The sequence below is a fragment of the Maniola hyperantus genome, chromosome 7 (genome assembly GCF_902806685.2).
Source record: "Maniola hyperantus chromosome 7, iAphHyp1.2, whole genome shotgun sequence".
Taxonomy (NCBI): domain Eukaryota; kingdom Metazoa; phylum Arthropoda; class Insecta; order Lepidoptera; family Nymphalidae; genus Maniola; species Maniola hyperantus.
The window spans coordinates 10,416,726-10,434,428 of NC_048542.1; the positions used below are offsets into that span (position 1 = coordinate 10,416,726).

The 17,703-nt window shown below is 38.6% G+C and overlaps 2 protein-coding genes across 2 annotated transcripts in view; both read left to right on the plus strand.

Moving 5' to 3' along the window:
• LOC117983961 (serine protease inhibitor 77Ba-like) overlaps positions 1-17,703 on the plus strand; it is a 144,147-nt gene that overhangs the window by 114,840 nt on the left and 11,604 nt on the right. The window lies entirely within an intron of this gene.
• LOC117983960 (ATP-dependent RNA helicase DHX30-like) overlaps positions 1-17,703 on the plus strand; it is a 28,261-nt gene that overhangs the window by 1,871 nt on the left and 8,687 nt on the right. Inside the window, exons 3-18 of the mRNA XM_034970601.2 lie at positions 443-647; positions 1,161-1,381; positions 1,497-1,595; positions 3,335-3,388; positions 4,521-4,665; positions 9,768-9,963; positions 10,994-11,111; positions 12,296-12,452; positions 13,504-13,663; positions 13,877-14,031; positions 14,121-14,284; positions 14,753-14,833; positions 15,320-15,392; positions 15,740-15,876; positions 16,457-16,645; positions 17,151-17,315. Coding sequence (XP_034826492.1) covers positions 443-647; positions 1,161-1,381; positions 1,497-1,595; positions 3,335-3,388; positions 4,521-4,665; positions 9,768-9,963; positions 10,994-11,111; positions 12,296-12,452; positions 13,504-13,663; positions 13,877-14,031; positions 14,121-14,284; positions 14,753-14,833; positions 15,320-15,392; positions 15,740-15,876; positions 16,457-16,645; positions 17,151-17,315 — 2,319 coding nt within the window. The remainder of the gene's footprint in view (positions 1-442; positions 648-1,160; positions 1,382-1,496; positions 1,596-3,334; positions 3,389-4,520; positions 4,666-9,767; positions 9,964-10,993; positions 11,112-12,295; positions 12,453-13,503; positions 13,664-13,876; positions 14,032-14,120; positions 14,285-14,752; positions 14,834-15,319; positions 15,393-15,739; positions 15,877-16,456; positions 16,646-17,150; positions 17,316-17,703) is intronic.

Here is a 17,703-nt window from a genome sequence, read left to right on the forward strand (position 1 = left end):
AACTCCTGCGAGAATAGAACCCAGGACCTCCCACTAATAAGACCACAGAGCTTACCACTGTGCCAGGGTGGTCGTCAAAAACCATTAAGAAAGTCATCATCATCATTATCATCTCAGCCAATACGGCCCGCTACTGAACATGAGTTTCCTCACAAGATGGAAAAGGCTGAGGCCATAGTCCACCATGCTGGCCAAATGTGGATTGCCAGATTTGACACACCTTTGAGAACATTATGGAGAACTTTTGGGCATGCAGATTTCCTCTCAACGTTTTAATTCACTAGACATAACATAGGTACTACTCGAATTCAAATTTAAATAAACAACATTTTAGCGTTTAAACTATTGTGAGTGATTTCCATTATACATATATCACACACCAGCTTTTCTCACGTTGACCGGCTAGCCCGACTAGTTTCACTTTAACATTTTCACTTTTCAGTTTCAGATTTAACAAGAATAAATGAAATTTTCACACAACCCCGGGTGACTTTACACGGGCTGGCATCAAAGAGTGGTCAGAAAGTGTTTGACATACATTATAAACAAACTGTGGTTGCTCCGAAGGGTGGAAACAAGAAACCCATACAAAATGACTGGACTTGCACTTACACTTTTGTTTGGCCTGAAAAAGCCAAGTTTGAAAGGTATTGTGAAATTATTACAGACTAGATGATGCCCGCGACTTCGTCCGCGTGGATTTAGGTTTTTAAAAATCCCGTGGGAACACTTTGATAACTTTGTACGAAATTTCATCAAAATCGGTTAAACTGTTGGGCTGTGAAAAGCTAGCAGACAGACAGACACACTTTCGCATTTATAATATTAGTATGGATTAGATAAAGTCATTAACTTTATTGATAATTTTAACGTTAATCGATAGACAAACCAATCGTTATTATTGTAACTATAAGTGAAGAAGTGTAGCAAATAAAACTCACCATAACTTTTACACACTGATTTTCCAGGTTAAAAGTTTTCTTTATCAGCCTTCAGGATGCAAACAACCTCTCTTTGGTTAATCGGATGGGCCTTAAAATCCTGTGGGAAACAAAATAATAATATAATATAGTCGGGTTTTAGAACTAAAAAGTTGTATTTACATTGAATTGTAAAAGTTTACCTCAATGAAAATATATTCTATTCTATTCTATTTGCAGTACAGCCGTATCAAAAAGACAGGCAGCTGAAAAGGCAGCTATGCAAGCATTGCAATGGCTTTACAAGAATGGTCGAATTGACAACAAAGGCACTCCAATACATGACAAAAATGTGTTACAGGAACTGCGCAGTACTCTCAATAAACCTTTGCACATCACTCTTAGTGATACCTCTGTGCAAAGAATTAATAGAATATGGATCGACTATGAAACAGAAATAAGTGAGTTATTAAAATTAGTATAAGTCATTATTAAAATTAGTATTAGTAGTATTAGTAAAAGTTACTAATTCTTGATGAATTATTAATATAATTTATTGATTTTAATTTGTTTCAGAAAGTCTGTATGAGACAACTTTTAAAGAAGCAAATCAGAAGTTATTGAATACAAATACAGCATCAATTTTAACCAAAGATTCAACAATTGATGAACAAGGTATGAAATTCTACTAATATTATGAATTATGACATTATGTAATAGTATGAAATTTATATCATGTAACAAAAAACCGGCCAAGTGCGAGTCAGGCTCGCGCAACGAGGGTTCCGTTCTGCAGTCGTATTTATTCGAAATTTTGCACGATAATTCAAAAACTATGATGCATAAAAATAAATAAAAATGTGTTTTAGAATACACAAGATCAGTTTAAATTCTTTAGCTCCTTCGAACGTAATCGCGGCCTGCGTTCCTGTTACGACTTTAAGCTTAAAGCGACCAAATGTAATACGCATAGCTACGCGGAATCATTCACTGTAAAAGCAGCTTCGCTGTGGAATGCACTTCCGGTCGAAATAAGACGCTCCAAATCGCTGGCGATCTTTAAAAACCGTGTTAAGAAACACTATCTGTCACTGTAGATTTTCTGCGATAAGAATATGTACAGTTAGCTATGTATTATTGTTTAATTACATTACATTGATTTTATATATTATTTATATATATGTATATATTATATTATATTATACTATATAACATTATATTGTATAGTATGTACCTATTAGAGTGTATGTTTATGTATGCCTATATATCTATTTATATATATATATATATAATAACTACATTGCGACTCCCCGTCTTACAGTTCTATAAGTTCTTAAGTATGGGTTGCCTGGAAGAGATCACTTTAGTGATAAGGTCGCCCTTTGTTTTTTAAGTGTATCCTGTATTCTTACTCTCTGTAATTTTAGTAACAATAAAGTTGTTTTAAATTAAATTAAATTAAGTGAAGCCCTTTCATATGATAACCCCACTTGATATGGTTATCTTACTTTGAAAATTGAAAATCCTAATTATTAGTTTATGACCACAATTTAAATTTTTTTGTGTGATGTAACCACAAATTCACAGTTTTCAGATTTTTCCACTAATGTCAGCTATAAGACCTACATACCTACATGCCAAATTTCATGATTCTAGGTCAACGGGTACTTCACCCTGTAGGTTTCTTGACAGACAGACAGACAGACAACAAAGTGATCCTATAAGGGTTCCGTTCTTTTGAGGTACGGAACCCTAAAATGGTATGAAATTCTACTAAGATTTATAAATGCAACTGTCGTACGTTTGGCAGTTTGTTTTTCAATCTCGCCGTAAAGAGGCAATGGATTGACGCGATTTTTTACATGGATATAGTTAAAAACCTGAAGAGTAACATTAAGTTATTCCGGAAAAAAAGAGGTCAAACAGGATTTTCAAAAACCTAAATCCATGAACGAAGTCGTAGGGTCCTATTTGGAATCTGTCGTTAAGTTACTTAGCAACGTTATTATTTGTCAAAAAGTAACTTATCGATAGATTATGGAGAGATTGATTATTAATTTCAGGCCAATTTTTTTTTAAGAATATTAGCCATGTTTATCATGACTAATAATATGTATTGCCCTTTCCCCTCCAACTAAGTGTAAAGCTTGTGCTAGGAGTAGGTACGACCATAGTGCAACGGGTGGGGTTTATGAAACGGCGACCTTTCGGATTTCAGTCTGCTAATTTAACCTATAGCTATTGAGGCTCTAATAAATTCAAACCCAACTATACTAGTTGGGTTATACATATTTTGTATTTTTATCTTATTAATATAATTAATTAATACTCGACCACGCCTGCCACAAGCCATGATTTAACGTAAACAACCTCCAATTTGTAAGTAGCATTTCTATGACAAGTTTTTTTTACAGATTATACCGAAGATGTAGCAGAAGATGAATTTAGCAATTTCGACGAAATTTCAGGTAAATAAATATCCTAATTTTCGGCATTCCGAACCATTAGTAAATTACTTTGACGATTCAAAAGCACTTGTAAAAGTGTATTTAAATAAAAATTAAAAAATTATTCTATTCTATTCCTAATAATATAATAAACGTGAAATTTTAAATGTTTCACGCCTAAATGACTAAACCAATTTGGCTGTTTGGAAAGAAATAGCTTATCCCCTGAATTAACACATACCTATGCCACTTAATTCCGGAAAAGGCAAAGATTTTGAAAAGGGATTTATAGAAGTAACAGAGACGCATGCTCATGCATCTCACTCACAATTCTTGCGTACTAAACATGGCGCGTATGCAACAACCAATAGCGGACAGACAACGTCAATGGGTATTTACTATTTATAGCTGGATACTTTTTCAACTTTTCCCCTGAGATGCTGCATAAGCAGCTATAGTTATATAGCTATAGCACTAGGTATTTGACCAGGAAAACATGATAAGTTGCAAGTCCATCCATACTAATATTATAAATGCGAAAGTGTGTCTGTCTGTCTGTCTGTCTGCTAGCTTTTCACGGCCCACCCGTTTAACCTATTTTGACGAAATTTGCTCCACAGTTAGCTTGCATCCCGGGGACGGACATACGGACGGCTACTTTTTATCCCGGAAAATCAAAGAGTTCCCACGGGATTTTTAATAACCTAAATCCACGCGGACGAAGTCGCGGGCATCCTCTAGTGGTCTATAAATGGTTTGTATAATTCTTTCTCGAGTTGGGAACAGCCCCCCAATTGTGTAAGAATAACCATTTCAGGGCTATCGCAATCGTCAAGAAATTCTGCCCTTTGATTGGCTGGGAAAAAATGTAAACAGTGAATCAACCAATCAAAGGGCAGAATTTCTTGACGATTGCGATAGCGATGAAATGGTTATTGTTACACAATCGGGGGGCTGGACAGCTATCCCAATTTCTCATTCAGTTAAAATTAGATAAAACTTACTCGAATTTCGACATAGACATTTTCAATATATTCCGTAAAATTGAGGAGATTTTATTTGCTGGCAGCCTTTGTTTGACAACTGCGCCCCCCTGTCAATGTCATTTGAGTGCCAAAAGAGCCTTATCGTATTGTACTTGTTTTGGTCACAGATCTCAAATCCCAAATGCATCCTGTATTCGGCAAGCATATAACACCAGCATCCCCTTCAACTTTGGCGCGACGCGAGCGAACGCTTCAACATACTTTTAGCCAGTACGACGAAAATCTGACTCCTTTGCCTATAGACCAATATGCGTAAGTACTGCCTTGAAATACTTTTTTACTTGAAAAAAAATATCATCGTCATCTCAAGCCATGGCCAGTCCACTACTGAGAACGAGTTTTCTTTCAAAATGAGCAAGGTTTAGTAATTCACCACGCTGGCCAAGTTCAAATTGGCTGACTTTGGCTGACACTGTTGAGAACATTACGTAGAACTCTCAGGCATGCAGGTTTCTTCACAATGTTTTCCTTCACCGTTAAATCCAGTGATATTTAATTGCTTAAAAGTTAAAACCCACATAACTCCAAAAAGTTAGAGATGAGTGCCCGGGACTCTACAGTGGTAGTAGATCAGTGGTAGATGCATTTGACGATTCAAAAGTACTTTCAATTGAATAAAAATGATTTTGCTGAATGTTGATTAATCAGTCATTATATATTGTGCCTGTAGATTGAATTAGGTTTAGAGCTAAAACTAAATTAGTTCCTACAGAAAGGGTATTTCAAACAAAAATCATGTTCTATATGAAGCACTCAAAATGAGTATGACATTGGACATCGCGTCGTTACTCGTTGTGAACAAAAAAGAGTTGCACAGTTCACGACAGTTAGGAAACTTCTATAAAACGCCGAGGCTGTGACGTCACTGGCAAGGGGCAGGCGTCAAATACTAGCAGGAAAATTTGACGCTACTAGCCCTAAAGTAGCCCTATTTATCTATGATTTTACGTCACCCATAGCCTAATACTTGATACATCGTGGATTCGGGATCAAACCAAGAGTTCCTTTACTATAGTTCACTCAAGACGGGTTCGAACAAAAAAAATTGCGGGCTGACCCGCAGAGTTTTATGTAATACCTCAGAATACATAACAGTACAGAATACTCACTACGCGTAGTGAGAGCTTTATAAAAGTCCTTGAGTAACTATAAACACATGAAATAGGCATAGGTTTTCGAAAAATTTAAAAAGTACCTAGTAGTATCTATTTGAAACAAAAACAATTTTTAAAGGTTTCAAAATTAATCCCCAATATAAAGTATTTTTGTAACTCATTTTATAACATACGCCGTATACAATATATTGTCTAATATTTCCGCAAGTGAGTATAATCTATGTTATTGCATAGCTATCTACTTACTGTCCAAAAATATGGCCGGCGTTATCTGTGACCCTGAAAGTACTCGATGAGTGTTCTCGTAACACAAAATTACCCGAGCCGGTCACTGTGACCCACAATGGGTAACCTACATACCCTGTTCCCGTTTATAAAGGAGGCGAGGTCAATCGTATCGGGGACGCCTACTGCCAAGGTCACAATTGTAGGTTGCGACCTGTTTGCGAACAAGTTCAAGGTCGCAGGTCTTGCAATGAGGACACCGTTTTAACCTTCAAACAAAACTGTGTTATATATTTGACCTCTGTTTGGTATGAGTATGTGACTATGAGTCTATTTTTGATAAACTTTTGTCGCCATATCTTTAATAATACGATTTCTGATTCGAACCGCTAAGGTATGGAATGCCCTTTCGGCGTCCGTGTTTCCTGCCTCGTATAATCTAAATTCCTTCAAAGCGTGAATAGGCAACTTAGACCTCATACCTAATTTCTTTTTTTAAGTATAATTGTGGTCAAGCGCAAGCCTATCACGCTATAAAAATAACGTTGGAAATTTTAACGTGACTTACCTATATCTCCAATCCCCTTATTTTTTCTGTCTCTCTGGGATAAATCTTTTTGAATTCCTTCGCTTTATTACTTAACTTGTTAATGCTATACTACTATATACGCGTGGACTACACAAATTTCAAACCCCTATTTCACCCTCTTAGGGGTTAAATTTTCAAAAATCCTTTCTTAGCGGATGTCTACGTCATAACAGCTTTTTGTATGCCAAATTTCAGTCCGATCCATCCAATAGTTTGAGCTGTGCGTTGATAGATCAGTCAGTCCGTCACCTTTTCCTTTTGTACCTTTGCCATGACATTTGACACATTTAAAGTTACAATTGAGCGTGATATTTTACGCATTATACTATACATATACGATATTTTTCAAATATCTGAAAGTTGTAAAACCTAAAACTAGAACTGAAAATTTTTAAAACCGCTTTCAATAGCTATGAAATCGAAACTGTCACAGAATGGAAACAGCGATATCGTACCGCTACGTCATTGGAAAGCTAATTCGGCCCGAGAGAGCGGCTTCGCGACCTCAATCCATCGTTTGGGGGCATACTGACCTAGTTATTTAGAAACTGCGCGAAAGTCTATACTTTCGCCTTTTGTAATCTGCATTTATGTTTCCAGTTACTGCTTTTGTTATACATGTTGATCTTAATGCGCGAAATGAGTGCTATGGAAAATAATGTTAGATATTGTACCTATGCAATAAAGAAACAATACTATACTCTGAAGAAATGTTTCCCCTACATTTTATCTATGAATATCCTGTTTAAATAACTTGGGGGCGTAGTCTGGCAACAGTCCGTTTGTAAGGCAGTTGCATAATATGAGGAAGTCGCCACAACCTACAGGTTACCGTTTTTGAACGTCGATAAAAGTGTCAGGGTTAGTTATATAAGAAAGCAGGAATACTGACTTGTGCAACCCACTTTGCTTTTTTTATTTTTTATTTTGTTTATTTGAAAGTAATCAACAGCGTAAATACATAATTATTATTTAAATTTAAATCTAGGTATAACAGAAGGCCAAAAGAGATTACTTAAAATTATAATTAAAACTATTTTAACAGAATAGATTTAGAATAAATGTAGGTAAATACAATAATAAAATTACAACAGTGTGTGTATGCTTGGTGGTCTTTAACGGTAACTGTAAAGTAACTTTCACGGCCCATATGCAATTGGACTTTAATGAAATTCTGACTGAAACTGAATTGTCAGTCAATCAGAAGTGGTTGTGACAATCTAAGTGACTGTCTTCTTTGATGCTTGGCCAGCAGGATTCTGTAAACTCTATTCAATAATAAAACTTTTTTATTTTTATCACAAGAAGATTTCAAATACTTTTGTCCTATTCCAAAATTCTCTTATAGTCAGCATAATTTAATGCGGTCGATAAAATTTATCTAAATGTTTACCCCTGACTCACGATGTTAGTAAACGCACAAATTGCTTAAATGATAAACCCACTTAACAGCATATTACTGTTATCACGTTTTGAAAATCCATTCTACCTATTTACTTACCCATACCTACTGACGTTGTATACAACTTTGTAAAAATGTAGAGATACTAACGATATAAATAAAAAGATAATATTTGATGAAAATTATTAGTTTTTCTTTGCACAAAAAAATAAAATTGACTGATGGACTTGTTAAAAACTAGGTTGCAGAAAAATTATTATATTCCAAAATAATCCACATTTACTAATATTACAAATGCAAAAGTATATCATTGTGTCTGCAAGCTTTTTACGATGACGAAATTCGGTTCAGAGATAGCTTGCATCCAAGGGAAGCACATACTTACTCTACGAGTTTCTACGGGATACTTAAAATCCTAAATCCACGTGGACAAAGTCGCGAATCTCACCTATTTAATGCAGGAGAGCTTGCTACGGGCATATGCTACTTTTATCATGGAAAATCAGAGAGTTCCCATGGGATTTTTAAAAAACTAAACCCACGCAACAAAGTCGCGGGCATCATCTAATTAATAATTAATGAAAACAAGCAAATATTTCTCATAAGTTGATACTTCTTTTGATGAAAGAAAGACAAGAATACTTTCAAACTAAGAAATGAAACCGAGAGGAAAATGTTTTCTATCATTGAAAGTGAGAGCGTAACATCGTCAGCGTTTTACTTTCGATATAATAAAGTCAGGAACGTCGTGATGACGTCGGATGACGTCAACGCTCAGTTTTCGCTTTCGTCGAGAAATCGGTCATTATTGTCGTCTCGGTTTCACTTGAACCAAATCGAAAGTGAACTAAATGTGACGTAAAACGCATCGAGTGACGATTCGAAGTGGCGTCACTGTGACGTTCATGCCAGTGGACTTTACTTTCTCATAAAGAAAATTTTACTTATAGAAATTACCTATGAGCATAGGTAATTTCTATAAGTAAAATTTCGTAAAAGTCGTTTTGTTGGAAGATAATATTTAAAAACTACAATTTTTATTTTTTTTCTCAATGTTACTTTTTACACCAACGAGATTTTAAAGCAACCACCGCACAAGTCCTGTATTGTCATACTCGTTTTCTTACATACCTATCTAGTAATAAAAATTATCTATAGTGGTACCATTGTAAATATAAAATAACTAGCTTACGCTTGCGACTTCGTCCGCGTGGACTACACTAATTTCAAACCCCTATTTCATCCCCTTAGGGGTTGAATTTCCAAAAATCCTTTCTTAGCGGATACCTTCATCATAATAGCTAATGCGGTTATAATAGCTATCTGCATGCCAAATTTCAGCCCGATCCGTCCAGTAGTTTGAGCTGTGCGGTGATAGATCAGTTATTCAGTCACAGTCAGTCAGTCATTCAGTCAGTCAGTCACCTTTTCCTTTTATGTATTTAGATGATACGCACGTTGCCTAAGCCAAAATTACATTCGCACAACCCTAATGTCTGGTTAGGTTATTCCCTGGGTCAATAATTGTTTTTTCAAAAAATGAACTTCAGGTGACGCAATGAGTATTCAGCGTAAAGCGTATTATGTATGAATATCTTAGGCTTTATCCTCCTAAAACCGAGAAAACGTTTAATAATAGCTATTTGGAATATTCTATTTAGATATGAGCGTAAAAAAAGATTAACACGTACAATGGACTCGCCATATTTGCTCTATTTTGCTCATTGTCACTTTATACGTGTTATATTTCTAAATCTTAAAATGGATTACTTATGGAGGGACTTAATCAGACTGTTATGAGCAAATATTTATAGTCCGCGACAGGTTGAGATGACAATCGGGGTATGAGGTGGGGGGTGGGGGGACGCCCTGCACGCCCGCACTTCACCCGCGCTCACCTGTACCGGGTTAGCGCGGGGGCTGTACGAATGTGCGGGGCGTTCCCTCCCCGATTGCCTTTTCAACTTACATAGTAGATAAAACATGACTTTATAAAACTTGACCAGTTTTTTAAATATTGCAGTGAACAGATAACGTCAACATTGGAAAAGTCCCGGGTAGCCGTCATAGTGGGTGCGGCAGGATGTGGCAAATCCACGCGGGTTCCAGCGGCCATCCTTCGACACGGCGGCGTCCACACCGCGGCCATAGTGTCGGAACCGCGGAGAGTGGCTGCTATTGGTCTAGCACAGAGGGTGGCCGATGAACTAGGTGAACATGTACGTAAATAGGTGAACATCTACATCATAGTGGATGCGGCAGGATGTGGCAAATCCACGCGGGTTCCAGCGGCCATCCTTCGACACGGCGGCGTCCACACCGCGGCCATAGTGTCGGAACCGCGGAGAGTGGCTGCTATTGGTCTAGCACAAAGGGTGGCCGATGAACTAGGTGAACATGTACGTAAATAAATGGAAGTATATGCGGTGCCCAATACTGGGTTGCGTTGCCGTGATAATCGGCATCCTATACACTTCTACAGGCACTGTATAGGTGTATCGCTAATGGTACTTTAGTAGGTTGCGAAGCTGTAGTCGCAATGGGCATGCACATTGCACATAGTTAGAAAAACCGATAGACATTGGGGTCCCAAGGTGCTGGAATGGTGACCTCGCACTGGGAAGCGCAGCGTTGGAACTTCGAAGACCCCCCGTTAGGTGGACAGACGACATTAAACGAGTCGCGGGGGCTACTGGATTCAGATGGTGCAAACTCGTGACATGTGGAAGCCTCTACAAGAAACCCATAGGTCTAGCAGTGGACGTCTGTCGGTTGATGATGGTGATGACTAGTAATTCGGTTAAAGAGCCACTGTCACCGAAGTATTTAATCGCTATTCTACCGTTAGTGTTATTAGGAGAGAACCCAAGGGAGTCAAGTTTTTATATGGGCTACGCCAGCAGATATGGAACGGCATTCCGAACCAGTGGTAAATTAAAACTACCTGACTATTCATAAGCACTTTTAAAAAGTACATGAATAAAAAAACATTCTATTCTATTCTATTCTATGCTTTGTAGCCCCTTCATTCAGCCTCACCTACTCGACCTTCCTACGAAGGCCGCCTACCTACCCCTTTCGTTCTACTCAGCCTTGTAGGTTGCTTTATTCAGGATTTCTTTCGCAAGCTAATGGCATCACCCGCATACACTTCGTAAATAAATTGCTCATGATAATAAACTGTTCATGTACTAAATACGAACGAACTTAACCACTCATTCAATAAGATATAACATTATTTCTCACCAGGTCGGAGAATCAGTGGGTTACCAAGTGCGTCTTCACGCGAAATTGCCCCGACCGCCTGGTGGCGCCATATTGTATTGCACATCTGGAGTTTTGTTGCGCAGGCTACAACTTAATCCAGGTAAGCTAATATTACTATTCATAAACCTAACTAATAGCATATTGATTATACACTATTTTTGTTTTCAGCGACGAAAGTTATTTCAGCTTGACTGCAATCATTTCTTCATCACAGGTGCATGATGCAGCCTAAGGTGGAGACCTAGAAGAAGCCCATTTCTATGACTATATTCCAATAAGTAGTAAGAAAGAGTATTCCATGTTCTAGTAATGTGTATCAGAAACGAGGTAGCGAATTGCGTCGAACGAATCCGTAGAATTTCGACTCTGTAGTATGTAGGTGTGCAGTACCTTTGCGATGCCTTATAGTCCTATAGTAAAATGGCGAAATATGTCCTGTAGAAAACCGACAGACAAGCAACCTTGCACCGATGTTCTAAACTTTGGAGCCTAGAAGTGACCAGGCGTCGTCGCGAATGAGTCTTCTATCACATTAATTTTATAACCAGAGAATTATCTAATGTATTTCCACGCCCGGTAATTCTTTCGGACGTTTTTTCCTCGCAGAGACTTTCCCAACAACACATTCTAGTGGGAATTCGCGCGGGGTTTTCCCGTTCGTAATTTTTCGCTACATTTGTCCCTGGCCTAAAATGTTCGTCAATAATAGACGTAAGCGGTACAAAAGTGCTGGTGACACTTTCCGCATTTTTTTGGTTTTTACTTTTTACCCCTGGCCACCAAACAAGGATAGCCATGGCGTTCAGTCTCTTTCCAGTCGTGCACCTGTGTTTGCGCTCGCATGACACACATGTGCACTATAATATCTCCTGCAAAATTGGCTACAGGCATAAAGTGCGATTAGGCTTCTTGGCGCGTGGCGATATCGGAACTAACGTTGCCGTCAAGTGTCCCCTTTGTTCTTGTTTGAATATTCTACGCCTTTGTTCTCCAACAGTGCCCCCCTGTCATTGTCATTAAAGTGCCAAGAGAGCCTTGTCGCACTGTAATGCAGAACCGAGTAGGTTCCTGCGATAGCGGAAGCAGTGTGAAAGGGGTGTGATAACGTGACACGAGAACTCAATGATTCGGCAACTTGTGACAACTGTCACCCCTCCCGCTCTGCTCCACTACCGCAGGAGCCTCCTCATTTATTCGCTATACCTATAGTATGCGTTGAAAATGGCTGCCGTAGCCGAATTTCGGCAGAAGAACATTAATGCCAAATTCCCTTAATTTTCCTAGGTTTAGAAGGTTGCACCCACGTCTTCATAGACGAGGCGCATGAAAGAGACGTCAATACCGACGTCACTCTCCTTCTACTGAAGCGGGCCTTGGATATTAATCCGAGTCTAAAGATCGTTGTTATGAGCGCCACATTGGATACTGCAGTCTTCACAAGGTAAAATGGACCTTATATGTACGTTGTGTCTTATTCTGTTGTACACAATCTCTAAACTAAAACTAAATTGACAGGTCTAAGGTTCTATCCTTTTCCGCAGGGAGGATTGTGTTATTTAAACCTGTCATGTTAGTTTTGAGATTGTGTACAACAGAATTAGCCACATTCTAGAATATTCAACTTATCAACTGACATAAAAAAGGTGGAGGTTCTCAATTCGGTTCGTATTTTTCAACAGTCATTTCGTGTACAAATGTAGAGGTAGGTACTACCTTCTACTACACTAAAGGAGCCAAAAGCCATCACTACTCACTACCCATAAAAGTCAAAAGTCAAAAGTCAAATGATTTATTCAAAATAGGTAATAAATTACTCTTTTCGATAGTCAGTTGTTGGATTTGTAAGATATAGTGGCGATAATTATTACGCAAACTTAAAACTAAAGCTACGAGGGTTCCAAACGCGCCCAGGTCTGAGAAGAGCCCTCAACAAACTCAGAATCATATAAGTGAAAGTGTGTTGTGTTTGTTGGTTTTTCCTTCAACCACGTCCAACGGATCGACGCGATTTTTTACGTGCATACAGTTAAAAACTTGGAGATTAATAAAGGCTACTTGTTATCCTAGAAAATCAAAGAGTTCCCATAGGATTTTTTAACACCTTAATCCACGCGAACGAAATCGCGGACTGGTAATTAATAATTTTTTTTCGTAATAAAAGAAGATATTAAATGGCTAAATAGACCCAGTTATACCAAATGTAACAACCACTGTCAAATAAGAGCTAATCAAATAGTCTAAATTGTTTATTAGAAAATCCAAAAGAACTTAAATGTATGACAGCTCTGAAACAAAGAGCATAAATCGGCATTTACATTTACATTAATAAATTAGTTGAGCCATGCACACTCACAAATCGAACTTTTAATGTCATTCATTGGCATTTTCTCGAAGTCAGTGAAATGTGGCTTAGTACATTTTGGCATAACTGGGTCCAAATAAATGTTACTTTTTAGCTGTTTTTAAAACAAGTCACTCCATTTAATTTCTAGATACTTCGACGAATGCCCCGTCGTAGAAGTGCCCGGAAGGACATTCCCAGTTACTATCACGCATTTAGAGGAAATTCAAAAGAAATTAAATGTACGAGTTCCTTCGACTTTAGAAAATTCCGCGAAAGAAGATGGGAGACCGCAGGTTTATTGTCAAGAGGTAAATATCACATTATGCTACTTACAAAATACCATATTATAAATGCGATGCGAAAAATACCATCAGTATCAACAGATACTTCAGATCAGTATTTTCACAATTTTGACTTGATTATGGGTTGTCATGTTTTTTAGAAAATACGTCCGTATATTATAAGGATCATAATCATCGAATAAAACAGATGTTTCTGTAAATTCTTCTATTTTCCTATAGGTAGTAGATGTAATAAAAGCAGTCGACAAGACACAATCGGAGGGCGCTATTCTAGTCTTTCTCCCAGGATGGGCTGAAATTAAACAAGCAAAACTATTCCTAGAGGAATGTTACAAAAATTCAGCTCTGCATATGGTTCTGCCTGTACATTCCAGGTAAATCTACTAATCCAACTAGAAACAACCAGTGATCTTCTCTTTATGGATAGAAGTCGTCCATTTGAAAAGTAATGTTATTTTTCTAGATTATCAACTACAGAACAAACTAAAATGTTCTCAAAGCCACCACCCGGCGTACGCAAGATTGTACTGGCCACAAATATAGCCGAAACTTCTATAACTATACCAGACGTAGTCTATGTCATAGACAGCGGGGCACAAAAGGAAAATAGGATACGAGAAGGCACTGGTGAGATCCAAAAAATAATGCACGTAGACATGCATGCCGATACACACACGCACATGCACGTACACATACGTAATACGAGATATGTATAAAAAGGCATTGGTGAGATCGAAATAAGCCATGCGTGCCCCCACACACGTACACGCAAATGCACACACGTATATATATACCAGGTACGAGAAGACACTAGTGAGATCGGAAAATGATGAACGAAGACAGTCGCACATACATACTTACATAAGTACAAGTGCAAGCACGCACAAACGCATTTATTTTTTAAGACAACGCGGCCTTAACGAAAGGGAATAGGATAGGACACTAAGGGCTTGTTTCACAACCGGCCAGATAATCTTTATCTAACGGATAAATTTGATATTTTGACAGATTTCCCAAAAGAAAAACTGTCATAATAAAGCCTCAGAGTGCGGATCGCAACGTCTTTCCCTTTACAAATTTATTTTTAATTATCAGGCAATGCCAGTTTGGAAACGGTTTGGGTATCGCAAGCAGGCGCTAAACAGAGAGCCGGACGCGCGGGAAGAGTGCAGCCAGGTTAGTTATTACTGCTCTAATTATGTCGAAAATGGTATAAAGCCGTGATAGCCTAGTGGTTAAGAACCCTGCCTCCTACTCGGGAGTTCGGGGATTTGATCCCGGGCACCTTTAACTTTTCGGAGTTATGTGCGTTTTAAGCAGTTAAATATCACTTATTTAACGGTGAAGGAAAACATCATGAGAAAACCTGCATGCCTGAGAATTTTCCATGATGTTCTCAAAGATGTGTGAAGTCTGTCAATCCGCACTTGGCCAGCGTGGCGGCCTTTGTCCTACACCCTTTTCTTCTGAGAGGAGTTCCATGCTCATTAGTGAGCGATTTGATCATGATGATGATGATGATGATTAAGTATGATGACGAGTGAATCAATACAATAATTTAAAATTTATTGTATTAAATGTAAAAAATGCCAATTTCAATAAAAAAAAGACTTATTTGATCCTGAGCCTAAAGTAATATACTAAAAATTAAGATTTTTTAAGGTCACTGCTACAAAATGTATACCAAAGAAAAAGAAAACGAATTCGCCCCGCACACAACGCCTGAAATTTTGAGGTATAATGCATAAATTTTAAGTTCTCACGCGCCATTTAAACTTTGTCTCAACTATGTATGATGCCAAAAATACGAGTTTAATCCTTATCATAAAGGCGAATCCTACTTTCAACATGACAGTTGACACATGGCTAAAATGGCGCGTGAGTTCTCATTTTGTACGAATTATATAAGCTTTCGTTACTTTTCTGTTGGATTTTTAAAATATGTGCTGTGCATATCCATACCAATGTATACGAGTATGTTAATTGAGGAAAACACAGAATTTCTATTCGAACATTGTTGATAGCTCATTGCTTCGCCATATTAAATTTTCGATGACGTCATGTACGCATTTTTTTTCTTAGGATTCCATTAGAACAGACTGTACTGGATTGTAAGACGTACGCTCCTGACGATAAGGTTGAGAATTTCTTGTCAGAATTGCCGGAGCCGCCGAGCAAACAAGCGATACGGTTCGCCGTCAACGATCTCATCGATTTAGGTAATTATATTATGTTCTTTTATATTTTAAATTATAGTTTTTAGACGCATTTTATTTATATAACACTAGCTGATTCTTCATTTGGGCGGAATTTACAAAAACCCTGTAACACGCATTTCTTTATTTCTAACCGAAAGCCTAAATACCAATTTTCATGGGTGTAACTTGAAAAAGAATGTATTTTCATGCTTACTTTCATTTTCCAAAAATCCTTTCTTAGTGAGAGCCTGTGTCATAAAAGGAAAGCAACTATCAATATTTCAAGTGTCTAACCCCAACGGTTTACGCTGCACGTTGATAGATCAGTCAGTCCAGACAAGTCTTGTTTTGTATAGATAAACTAGCTTAGCTTATGCTTGCGACTTCGTCCGCGTGGGCTACACAAATTTCAAACCCCTATTTCACCCCCTTAGGGGTTGAATTTTCAAATATCCTTTCTTAGTGGATTGCCTACCTCATAATAGCTATCTGCATTCCAAATTTCAGCCTGATCCGTCCAGTAGTTTGAGCTGTGCGTTCATAGATCAGTCAGTCAGTCACCTTTTCCTTTTATATGTTTAGATATCGTTAATATTTTCAGGTGCTCTAACTCCTAGCGAGCGTTTAACCCGCCTTGGCGTTTTACTCTCAAGTATGACGCTACATCCGCGGCTGGCACGCTGCGTGCTGAACGCAGCGGTCGTCGGTGGCGTGGTGGCCGCTGCCAACGTGGCCACGCACTGCGCTGACAACGTTGAGCTGTTCAGACACGCCGCTGACAGGAGGGAAGGTACCTAACTGTCGAGTGGAGCATGACGCCGAGCCGCGGTCGGCACGCTGCGTGCTGAACGCGGCTTTTTAAAAAACATGGTTAGACATATTTGTATGAAGCATATTCTCCGCAACCAAGGTGTTTTCATATTGTTATATCAACGGACGCAATCCGTCAACCGTCTACCACCTTCAGCTCGATTACGGGAAAACTGCATTAATCATTATTACAATCGCAATCGTTGTGATTAGCTGAATTTGTGGTATTGTTGTTGCAACAATACACTATAGCCAATAGTGAGCGCGTATCAAGAATTCAGAAGTGATTGCGATCGTGACATTGTAGCTGTCATTCCACCGCAATCGAGCCACTGATCCCTATCTACTAATATGATACCATAGTAATATGATACCTACTGACCCTACTGTGCGTAGACTTAAAGCTCAGTTTATTTTGTATCATTTTTATCAATCACACCGCGTCCGTTCCAATTTACAACAATAAATTTTTGCCCTTGTGTTAGAGATCCGCGAAATAAAGCGCAAGTTCAGCGCTACGTCGGACCACGCGGCGTTGCACTGGATACAGGACGAGTTCGAGCAGCGAGTGGAGGAGAGCGGCTGGGAGGGGGTCGACCGGTGGTGCGAGCAGTACGGACTGAGGAAAGACAGGCTGAGCTATGTCAAGTGTGAGTATAATAGTTCTACCCCCTAGCCTCTTGTGTAAAGCGCAAGTTCAGCGCTACGTCAGACCACGCGGTGAGGCTCTAGATACAGGACGAGTTCGAGCAGAGAGTAGAGTGGCTGGAAGGTTGACCGCTGGTGCGAGCAATAAATACGGGCTGAGGAAAGACAGTGCTGAGCTATATCAAGTGTGAGTACCCCCCTAGTCTCTTATGTAAACTAGACAGTTGTATAGACCACTCTAAATTTCTAGTCTGCTCCTAGACATTCTTTCTTGACCAGTAGCAGAGTGAACTAGAGAGGGAGGGAACTATCGGTTTGATCCTGAATCAACGATATGTCAAATATGGTGATGGTGATGTAAAATCAAAGAAAATAGGGCTTCTTTTGTTT